The 11,845-nt window shown below is 43.5% G+C and overlaps 1 protein-coding gene and 1 long non-coding RNA gene across 2 annotated transcripts; both read left to right on the top strand.

The window, feature by feature from the left end:
- Positions 1 to 529: 529 nt before the first annotated feature.
- UTP23 (UTP23 small subunit processome component) lies at positions 530 to 4,310 on the top strand. Its single transcript, XM_027452629.3, has 3 exons — positions 530 to 769; positions 2,719 to 2,893; positions 3,815 to 4,310. The coding sequence occupies exons 1-3, from the start codon at positions 582 to 584 to the stop codon at positions 4,193 to 4,195; spliced, it is 744 nt and encodes a 247-aa protein (XP_027308430.3). The 5' UTR covers positions 530 to 581; the 3' UTR covers positions 4,196 to 4,310.
- A 2,779-nt stretch (positions 4,311 to 7,089) lies between these two features.
- LOC140001819 (uncharacterized) lies at positions 7,090 to 11,185 on the top strand. Its single transcript, XR_011807364.1, has 3 exons — positions 7,090 to 8,871; positions 9,647 to 9,808; positions 10,313 to 11,185. It is a non-coding gene; the product is annotated as an uncharacterized lncRNA (long non-coding RNA).
- Positions 11,186 to 11,845: the final 660 nt, after the last annotated feature.

Genomic DNA, 11,845 nt, shown 5'->3' with positions numbered 1-11,845 from the left:
CATGGGCAGGACACACAGCTGGCTTTCCTCTGCTACACACCCGGCACAGCAGATTCCCAGAGGTGGAGAAACACATGGGAGCGAAAAAACGAGGCTGAAGGAGCTGGGCCTGTTTATCCTGGAAAAGAGAAGACTGAGGGAGACCTCATCAATGTGTGTAAATATCTGAGGGGACGGTGTTGAGAGGACGGAGCCGCTCTCTTTTCAGTTGTGCCCAGTAACAGGATGAGAGGCAATGGGCACAAACTAAAGCACAGGAGATTCTGGCTGAACATGAGGGGACACATCTTACTGTGAGGGTGACAGGGTGCTAGGACAGGCTGCCCACAGAGGTTGTGGGGTCTCCTTCTCTGGAGATACACAAGCCCCGCCTGGATGCCACCCTGCACAAAGTGCTCTAGGTGACCCTGCTCGGCAGGAGGGCTGGACTAGGTGATCTCCAGAGATCCCTGCCAACCTCGGCCGTTCCGTGACTGTGATAAAGGAGAAGGAGACCCGATACCGACGGACACGGAGGCGGGCGGCACCCGGCGGGGCGGGGGAAGCGGGGCGGGCTCAGCGCGGCTTCCGCCGGCGGCGCCATGAAGCTGCGGCGGCAGAAACACGCCAAGAAGAACATGGGCTTCTACAAGAACAACTTCCAGTTCCGAGAGCCCTTCCAGGTGCTGCTGGACGGCACCTTCTGCCACGCCGCGCTCCAGAACAAGATCCAGATCCGCGAGCAGCTGCCCGGCTACCTGGGCGGCCCCACGCAGCTCTGCACCACACGGTCGGTACGGCCGGGCAGCGCGGCGCATGCGCGGGGTGGGAGGTGCCCGCCCGCGCTCGGCTCCTCCTCAGGCACCGGCGCCATTTTGGGAGGGCGGTGGGGCTGGGGGCGGCAGGGTGCGCTCAGTTAGGGCGTGGAGGGATGGGAGATTTTTTTCAGAAGCAGCTGCTTTTTTTTGAATTTATTTCCCCAGATGACAAATATGTCAAATACTGCGGAAGAGATGGTAGGGCGGGGGTAACCTGGTGTGTCGGTGGCACGTGGCTCAGTTTCTCCCAGTGCCCAGCGTGGTTTTGGCAAAGTGAGGTCAGCAGAGGCAAGCTCAGTCTCTTGTGAGGGTTGGAAGTAGTGCTGGGCTGGAATTCCAGCCTGCCGGTATCATATAATCAATAAATGTGGAAAAGACCTCCCAAGATCATCTGGTCCAACCACCCCCCTACCACCAATGTCATCCACTAAACCATGTCCCTAAGCACCACGTCCAACCTTGCCTTAAACACCCCCAGGAGCTCCACCACTTCCTTGGGCAACCCGTTCCACAGAGTGGCTGCTCTCAAGGATGTGCTAGACAACGATGTGGAAGCAGAGCGTGTAAAATAAAAACTTGCCTTGAAGTTGCCATTGTTTTTATTTGACTTTGCGTAATGCATGCTATAAAATCGCTATCACCTATGGATGGAATAGCCTGCTGCCCATCACAGAGGCACATACTGAAAATATCAGGAAGATGTATACCCTTGAATAAAAAAATAACCACTCTGCCATCCTATAGCACACATAGAACTGCCCCATACTTCTAAACAGTTGAAAGTATCAATTCATACCTCTAGTTTTTAAAGGTTTACAAATCACTGATCAAAACGTTATTCCAATTGTTTAAATGTCACTTCATCCTTCTTTAAACACTATACATGGGTATTTTTGACCTGTTTTTACTTAGGATAGCAGAACAGACTCATTTTCTTCTACTGCAAGCACACTGTAGTAGGTGAGGAAGGGCACCTATTGCATGACCCGGACTTCCCTAAGGAAGTGATCTTGCTCACTACGGGTGTCTTTACAAAAAGAACAATCTGAAACCTCCATACTTTCCCCAAAAGCTTAAAATTTCTTCTCAGAAGAGAAGAATGCTGCTATTTAATATCTTGGAGATATTTCTAAGATAACTGTAAAATAAACAGTTATCTTAGAAATATCTTACATTCTTAAAGCTGTATTTCAAGGCCATACATACATGTGGAAAGAGGTAGGAATGTAATAGTAAGACTCAGTAGTCAAAGTAAGTTAGGTATATTAGGTTTCATCCCCTCCTCATTTCTGAATTTCATGCAGTTAGGATCCAAGCTAGCATCCTTATAGACTGCTATGCTGTCCTGTACCCATGTTAGCTCTAAGCAGAGTCAAGAGGAGGACTCCACCTTTGCATTTTATTGTCTTATTGGAATGCTGTGAAGCCATAAACTTCCAGATTTTTAATTATGTGGAGAGCCTTTTAGCTTCTTTTGCGTGATTCAGCTGGATTCTGACACAAGTTTGAAGTGAGGTGATGGATACCAATGCAGAGTTTAACTTGCATGTAATGTTTAATCAATTTGTGCAGATTCAGATAATTTTGTCAAGTAGTGGTTCAGGTGCATAAACATTAGGATTTAGCATTGTCTTTGATACAAAATATCTTAAAATCCATTTAATGTAACTTAGTGTTGTTATCTGTGTTCCTTTGTTTGGAACCAAGGAAGTGTCAATGAAGCATTTGGGGTGGTTAATCCTTTCAGATTACTGGGTGCCATTTACAGATCGCAGAGCCTGACTAGGTGGGCATTGCTCATTCCATATTAACTCACATGCAACAATTAATGATGTCAACCTTTTACTGCTGTAAAAAAAAAAAAAAAAAAAAAAAAAAGTTATTTCCTTGTTTAGAAATCATTGTTACTTTTGTTTTTTAGATGTGTTCTGAAAGAATTGGAATCATTGGGGAAACCGCTGTACGGAGCAAAATTAATTGCCCAAAGATGTGAAGTTCAAAACTGTTCTCACCAGAAGGATCCTGTGAGTGGCTCGGCCTGTTTACTTTCCATGATTGAAGAAGGCAACCCTCATCACTTCTTTATTGCTACCCAGGTAAATGCTCATGGGAAGTGTAATACCATTTCAATTGAAGTTATCCTTTGATACCTAAGGATAATGAAACCTACGGAAACCTCAATTACGAGATTTTTAAATAGCCTGTGGAAATTAATCTTGTAAAGCCTTCGTCACTCTTAAATGTAATTGCTAATTATGAAATAGAGAATATTCTGTATTACTTGATATTACTTGAACAGTTTGTTTGCTTTACCCAAGAAGCATATTACTTAGTTTAGCAGAAAGTGGAGAAAATGCACTGACTGCCTACTGACATGTAAAAAAAACAGTTGAATGTCAGTTTGCCTATTGCTTGTGTGTGTATGTGCAGCCCTAAACTGCTGTGCTCAGTAGTCTGAAAAGTGAAATGATATTGTGCTAAAACACCGTATAACTGCAATTTTAAGGATTTTTTTTTTTAAACTAAAGAATAAAGGTAGAAGTTGTGTACAAGTAAGAAAGGCAAGGTGTTTTTTTCTTAGATCTGGTATTGAGAATGTAGGTGTAACATATATGCAAGATATTAAATGGTTAACAGTAAAATTCTTTATCCCTAGCTATGATACAGAGAGTTTTAAATGGCTTGGTATAGAACGAACTAAGTCAGTTCTTTGTGAAATCATGGAGTAAATACCAGTGAACTGGGACTTTTTCTCAAAAAATCCATATATGCTTACACATGCAAGAAAAAAGGAAACAATAAATTTTCCATCAGAAGTACAGCTAATCAGAAGGCAAAAAATTTAAATTTAAATTTAAATTGCTCTGAAAGACTCTGCCAGCTATATCTACTAGATTAGGTTTCTTATCTTTTTTGTAATGTAATTTATCTTTATAGTTTTGTATTAAAAGTAGGTGCATTTGAATTGCAAATATTGTTTAATCCCAAAATATTGACTAAAGTATTTAATTTTACAGGACCAGGATTTAGCAAACAAAGTGAAAAAGAAGGCTGGCGTTCCTCTCCTCTTTATTATTCAGAACACTATGGTGCTAGACAAACCCTCTCCTAAGTCTTTGGCATTTGTTCAAACGTTGCAGACAAGTCAGCTTGTTCCAGAGCACCAAAAGCAAAGCATTGTGCAACTTAAAGAAAAAGAAGGACTAGCAAAGCAAGAAGGTGAAAAGAGAAGAAAACGTAAAAGGGCAGGAGGTCCCAATCCTCTCAGCTGTCTGAAAAAGAAGAAGAAAACACAGGAGAGCAAGGAGGCTTCAGCTGAAAAGAAGAAAAGAAGAAGAAAGCGAAATAGAGTTAAAACAAAAGCTGTGCAATCAGTGCAGAAGAACGAGGAGGAATAGATCCATGTTTGTGCAACAGTGCAGGACTAGAGCGTTGTTTGAACTTTGCAAAAAGCAAGATTAAACTGCAATAATTGCAATTAAGTTGTTAATATTAAAACTTATTTTTACGAGATGGTACTGCTTATTATTGCATTTTAAACATTTTGAGGTTATTGTTCTAATAATTTATTCTGTTGTTTAGAAATTGGGTGTGCAACAAAATGTTTAGGAACCTTTGAGTTTCATTGTTCTCTCCAGCTTCGTGATTCCTGCTGGAGCATTCACATGATCATTAACAGTTTTTAGAAATATTTCTTTGACTTCATATGCTTTTTCTTTTTGTAAGATACTAGACTTCTTTCTAAATCTAGTTTGCTGTTCTTACTAAAACTAGTTTTGACAGTTGTTCTGTTGCAGAATATGGAAGTGACTTAAAAGAGCATAGCATTTTCAGAGAATCATAAGGGTTGGAAAGACCATCAAGATCATCTGTCTGGTCCAACCATCACCCTACCGCCACTGTCACACACTAAACCATGTCCCTAAGCACGAAGTCCAACCTTTCCTTATTTATCAGTATTATTTGAATGCAGATCTGCTTTTACAAAAGGTAACACTTCTGCAAAATGACTAGGTGACCTCAACAAGTCACTTCAGGCATGAATTACTTTGTAAGCTCCATGTGAACTGGTATGTCTGTTCATCATCTTTATTAAGGGGATCCTGGAGTGCATGTGATTGCATTGGTATACCTGACATTATTTTAATAGCATCTAGGTTTTTTTTTTTTCCTTTTTAAATGGGAAGAATGCAAATTTAAAATGCTGAAATAAAGCACTGACTCATAACTAGAGCCATCACAGCACAGCATGGCTGTGGAGGAGCCCTGAGACAAAGCAGCTGGCCCTGATGGGACTCGTGTGCTGTTGCTCTTGTTTCACTGTTCTATAAGGTTACAACCAGAATAGAACTGCATTGGGGGAGGAAACTGCCAAGAATGTTTTGAGTATCTGACTTACCTGAGTAGCTGTTCCCTGTACCTTGCATGTCTGGTAACGTTAGGCAGAAGTGGGTAACTGAGGTGATGTAGTACAGGGATCAGCCATATCATGCATATTGTGCCATGGGTGCAGTGTTATGTTGTTGCTAGCCATCTTTTATCAGTTGTTAAACTTTTCTCCATGCATTTCTACTCAACAGATACGTAATTCTTAAAATGAAAAGTTCCTTCCCCTATTTGAGTTTAAGGCATGTTTGTAAACAATCCCTCAACGTGTGCGTCATATGTTTGTAAAAAAAATTCTCACCTGTGCATTATCTGCACAGATTCTTAAATATATAGGGTCTGTACACAGCCATAACAGACAATGCCTTCTCTTGGCTTTTCAGAATAGAAGGGCAGTTACTTCATGGAGTTTAAGAAACCAGCCCGGCTGGTTGGATTTGGCTGGTGTTAGTGGAAACTGCAAGGTCAGTCCCTAGAGTCTGCAGATTTCCCTCAAGAGAGGTTTATCGGTGTGCTCTGCTTGCAGCACGGTGCGCTCCCACTAGGGATGCATTGCACCTTTTATTTTTCCGTATGAAAGAGTACGTGCACCTTGGGAACTGGCTGCCAGAGATCAAAACAGCAAGGAAGGTTAATGTGCTTGAGATGAAAGCTTTAATTAAAACAGTCACACTCATCATGGCATTGTTCTTCCACTGATTGCTAATAGTGAGTGCTGAAGAGAAATCTAATAATTCCTAGAAATTCCTTAGAGCAGCATGTTTATTTAATGCGTATCACCTTTTGCAAGCTGCCCTATTCCCTTCCTCATTTATTTGGGCACAGTGCCACGCTAATGTAGTTTGCTTCCTGTTCCCCCTTGAGTGTTGTTTGTATTTCTTCCCCACTCCCAAGCCCAGCTCCAGAAAGCTCTGCTATAAGTAAAGTTTGGAGCAGACATCAGAGGTGGCTCATCTTTATAATCTCCTTCTGAGTAAAAAGTATATTGAAAACAATGGCTTTGCTATAAATTTTATTTAAAAAAAAAAAAAAAAAAAGAGGCAGAAAATAAACCCTTATTATTTACAACAGTCCCTTTCAGTGCAGTTGGACCACAAAACTTAAACACACCTTTGTGAAGAGGAGGCAGACAAAAAAAAAAAAAGATTAACATAATTACTGCAAAAAGAATATTGTAACAGTCCTCGAATGACTCCTACCTTAAGAAGTTTAAACAAATATTTCTCTCTGTTTCCTTAGTATTTTGTTAACACAGACTGAGTCATGATGCCATTGGGAAGAAATAGGATGAAAAGGGAGTGAGCTCTTAGGAGAAAAGCTGTAAAAATTTGTCTGCAGCATAACAGCAGCTCCCGACCAGCAAGGTAAATAATGCGCCTTCCAGTTCTGGAGGAGAGCTCCTGCCCAGGCAGCAAGCAAAGGCAATGAGACCGTGTGTTGTTACCAGTTTGAAATTTAAAAAGAAAAAAATTTAGTTTCCAAGTAAAACAAGTGTACCAGGCCAAAACCGAAGGGATGTATTTATGTTATTAAACCAGGAGTGCTCCAAGCAGTCTGTAAGGCAGCCCTGCTGGCAGGGACCGGCCCGTACTGGGCGTTCGCAGCCCAAACTGGTGGGGCTGGGCTGGGCCAGCCTGGAAACGGTGCCAGGGTCCCCTGCGCATTTAGCCGTGCCCATCACTGGGACTGTCCCTAGGTGCAGGGTACAACACTCCTGTGGAAGGAAGGATCTGTCGGGCTGCTCACATCTAGTTGGTGTAAGCACCTCTGCTCCGTGCTCTGCCCAAAGCTACCCACAGTGGCCAGTCCCATTCCCCTAGTTATTTAAGTGGTCTCAGGCCTGGCCACATCTCCCCTACAGGCAGGGTCCCCCATGTGACTTTTCTGATAAAGATTAGAGTTGTTTTGCGGCAGCATGTCGGACAGACTGCTTTTGTTTTCGAGCCTACAGAAAGCTAGAGGTAAATGAAAAGGAGCTTGAGCGAAAACTTCTTCGGGGCTATTGATTTCTTCTTTTCTCAGACAAGATAAATACCTGCCCCCCATCCTCTGCAGCACCTCACTAAATCTTTTCTTCTAAAAGAGAGAAATAACCAGCGTTGCAGAGTACAGCTCCGCGTGCACAGCAATAGAAGGAGAAAATAATGCTCCAGCCCCAGCCTGCAGAGCATTAATAGTGCATTTAGGACAGAGCCTCATCCACCAGCAGCCGAAGATATTTACCCAGCCTGCCTGCCAATTCAATTGGCTGGATTTATACGTTGGTGCGATCCGGTATTGTACAATAAATCACTCCCCGAGCATCTGTTAACAGCACTAAATAGATGAGTTAATTAGAAGCTTCTGGAACCTGGGCTGTTTATGAACCATTAAAGTAAATATGAATGCAGCATGACTCGAGGAATAAACACGCGCCGGTGCTGAAAGGAAAGTAGGGTGTCCAGAGCAGCCCTGCTCATCTGTTTTCGGCTACGCTGATACAGCGCGAATGACTTCTTGATCATCTTTAGTGCATGCCCGTGGTTTCCCGAGCGTGTTGTGCCAGAGGCGAGGTGAGGGATGTCAGAGCCCCGCCATCCCCTGCGCCCCCTGCTCACGCAGAAGTTCCCCGGCACGCTGCAGCATATTTCATCCCGCCGTGTGGGCGGTAATATCTCACCCAGGGAGCAGCCAGAGATACGGGGAACGAACAAATCAGAGCCCCGCAGGTGTTATCATTTACAATTTCGGGGAGAAAGATTGCAGCGGAGTTGGGGGGGAGGATGACAGAAAGCAAGGTTTTTGCACCCGGAATGGTGGCAGAGAGACGGCACCTGATGGCTGAGGGGGGACTAACGTATGCATTTCGGGTAATTACTGTGTCTGTGCGCTCCGAGTCCCAAATTTATCTTGGAGAACTCAGCCGCCTGCCCGGGGAGGCTGACATTTCTCAAAAAGTTGCTTCAGCTTGTTAAGGAGGAGAGAGGCTGGGCTGTCTCGGGGGACTGCGCTGCCTGCTTGCTCCGTCTGCAGCTGTGTGCATGAGCGGGGGAACAAGCAGGCAGCTAACGAGGGCCCAGGCACAAACAACCCAGAGCCAGGATGTGGGAGGAGGAGAAGAGACGGCGAATTAGGCACTGGGGTTTCAAAGAAACCGAGGGAGAGAGGAAAATGTATATAGGAAGCTTTCCGGGCGTTAAGCTGAGGAGAGGATTGGTCAGGAGGGAAAAGTGAACCAGAAATGGCTTAGCTGTAGTTGAGAGTAGGGAACAAAATGATAAACCATAAATAAATAATAATAATAAAAAAACCCTTTCTGATTCCCTTAGGAAAAAGTCATTGCCTTTTCTGACTCGGTTCCTGCATCCTTAAAACAGGGATCTGGACTGACCAGCCCGGCTGCAGATCCCACATTCGTGGCCTTGGATTTCCAGCAGAACAAGCCTCTCCCCGTGCCAGAGGCACCTCGGCTTTATGGTTTTTCAGTGTTACACTTTGCAGCACTGGCAGGTTTGCAGCCAAATCCTTCTTGTGCAGAGCTAGCCTGACGCTGCGTGTGGCTCGCCTCCCGGCAGGCAGAAACAACGTCCAGGAGCAACCTTCTCCATGCCACCACTGATGGGGTGAATCTATGGAGTTAACTGCTCCCGAGGGTACTCGCAGCGAGATGCAGGCTTCTCTGGCTGCAGAAATCATGACCCAGAGCATGGTTTGTATTTTTAAAGTCTAATCTTCCAGGAACCCCACGGGGGACTTTGAAGATTTTCATTGCAGTCCTGACTTCTCGCTGATGCAGAATGATCTTTTGGCCATGTTTGCCCCGTGGGGACCAGAGATGCTGCTGGTCTGACTCTTTGGGCTGGTTTCTCTTTTGGGATGTCGTGGATATATTTCACTGTATGAATTGGCACCTGTTTGACAGGCAGGTTTTGCAGAAAAAATAAAGAAGAGAGCAGTTTTCTAGATTTGCTGGCTCCCTCTTTCCACCTCTGACCTCTCCGGCAGCTCCTAGGAATATGAGCATGCCTGCTCGGGGACAGTCCAAAAATCTGTTGAGCCCAGCATCACGCCTCCAATAGTGGCCAAAAGCCGTTCCCCAGGAATGGGATGGAAACAGATAAAATGTTTCTTGGTATTTCCCCAGATTACTTTCCAAATTTCTGACAATCTGTTAGGGAGTTCCTGACCCAGAAAAAAATGTTGTTTTTAACAGCACACAAAAGCTTTCAGTTTCACTAATTTGTCCAGTCTTTCCTTCTGAGACCATGTCAGGGTTTAGCCTCTATTATTTTCCGTGGCAAGGAGTTGCACAACTTGAGAATATTTTGTTAAAAATACCTTCTTTTGTCTGCTCTGAGTGTGCTACTTACTAGTTTGCCTCTATAATAGAGGAAATATTACACAGGCATTCCTTAGTCATCCTTCCCATGCTACTCATGACTGCACAGAGTTCTGTGATTTTTCCCCTTCCATCTCTTTTCCAGGTTGAAGGCAGAGCATCTTCCTCTTCTTGCCACCAAGCAGCAGCACCTAACAGGACAACAAGTGTCATCTTTTTCAGGCCCACCCGAAGACCAGCACGTCTGCTGGATATTCTCCGAGTGACAGCATTTTCTCTGAGTGAGAGCACAGACAAGAAGAGTCTGGTGAGAAGAGGCTCAGGACAGGAGCTCTGCATTTATTTCTTCACTTGCCATGAGCCACCCGGGTGCCTGAGCTGTTTGCCCTTGGATGTGCATTCTCTGGGGACGTGCCTTGGCTCCTCACCTGTGCAATGATGGTGTAAATGTTTCCCTCAGCTCCCAGGCTCTGCAGAAGTTGTGAAAACTAGAATACACAAGTCAACTAACACTGCTGTAGGAGACCAGTCTTAATCCAACAATTGATAAATCTTTAATAAAACTCAGCTGTACACTTATCACTTATACCCCTGTATCCTAAAATTAGTATTTATATGATAATTTTAATGAAATTATTCTCCCAAACTTATAGACCTCACCTCTCAGTATCCAAAATGAGCTTTCAGAATTAGAGCTTCTTGTTTACTTGAGATACTTTTTATCAATTAGCCGTTGATTAATTAATGACATAAGGTTTCTGCATCACCAGTAGAATGCTTACAGAACTGTGTTTCCTTTTGCATCATGCAGAAAAGGAGTCAGATCTGTAGCTGTCCTAAACAAGAGCAATACCATCAGTGTCAAGCTTGAGACAGAGAGAAATTTGCATAAGAAATCCAAAATCGGTGACCAGGATACTACAAGAGCCCAGGAAGGCCAGCCGAGCTTCTGCACTGAAGACAGTAAAACTCAGATGGGGATGCGACATTCACACAAATCACCTCTTTGTGGTACTTGGAGAACTTGATTTCTTGTCTGTATTTATGCTCTTAGTGCTAATGTGAGCTAGAACATTGCTATTACATATGCTTGACCATATCAAAATGGTAGGTAATTAGTTTCAGTTATGTAGAATATCTGAGGGATGTTTAATTTATTAGATTTTTAATTGGTCTCTGTGTGTAATGGGCTAGAAAAAAAGGTAAGAAATGAGGCTGTATAATTCATCTGAAAAAATCCTTTTTCCTCCCCTCATTCCTTCATTTTCAACTGTTGAGTTTTCTTTTTGTTATTTATAACTTATTTAATTATCTGCTTTGGAATAATTTTTAGTGGATACTTGCCAGTTTACTAATATTCACTGCCCACTACCTGATGGTGTCAAAAACATACCATCTGTTCACTTGTGCCTTCCAAAGTCTCTGAAGTAGCTAGCTGACTCAAGCTGCAGGTGGTAGGATTGCTCAAAGTACATAATCTCCAAACTTTTTAATAACAAAACTTTTCTTTCATGTCTGCTTTTTTTTTTTTTTTTTTTTAACTACATTCATGACTTGATTAAGGCTTTCTCAGCCACCCTTCTGCTGTACACAAACCTGCCTCCACCACAAACACACCTGGTACCTCTGTGCTGAAGAAGACTAGTGCCCTACTTTCACCTTTTTTTTTTTTTATTGTCTTTTTTTTTTTTTTTTTTTCCTGTTACACACACACCACCACATTTCCCTCCAGGAAGGATGTCTCAGCATTTTTGCTGTGCTTGGGCCAAGACTATGTGTCCCAGTCCCTGATCACATTTCTGTTGATATCCTACTCAATTCCACAGTGGTGACCACCACTTGTTTGGTATTTTTGAGAGACACGAACGCGGCTCCTCTTTGGCTGGACCCCTGCACCATCATCACTGTATCAAAGCTGGATCCCCCCGGTCTTTGCAACTCTTTTCCCCTCTTCTCCTCTCCCTCCTCCTTCCCGTACCAGGTTCTCTCCTGCCTGGAAGCCAGGGAGAAACTTGTGGCATTTAGGTGCAGATGTCTTCTGCATGGACATACGAGGTGTAATGGGGCTGTGAGCCGGGCAGAGCTGGCACTTACCAGGTGGAGATGAAAATCTGAGGGGGGCATTGGGTGCATTTACATGTCCAGGTAGACTGGGCCCTGAAAATAAGATCTAACCTAAAAATTATTTTATAACTGTAACAGTTCCTAAGTTTAAGTAAGTTTATTTAGTTGCTAAGTTTACTCTAAGTTAAAGCTTGAGACAGTGGAATTTCTGTGGGGGAGCTGGGAGCAAAGCAAGCAGCTGAAAAATGTGGAGCCTGAAAACATTCACTGTTCAGTAATG

Source organism: Anas platyrhynchos, chromosome 2 (genome assembly GCF_047663525.1).
Source record: "Anas platyrhynchos isolate ZD024472 breed Pekin duck chromosome 2, IASCAAS_PekinDuck_T2T, whole genome shotgun sequence".
Lineage (NCBI taxonomy): Eukaryota > Metazoa > Chordata > Aves > Anseriformes > Anatidae > Anas > Anas platyrhynchos.
The sequence above is the reverse complement of the archived record's forward strand: the minus strand, read 5'-3'. Positions and strand labels throughout refer to the sequence as shown.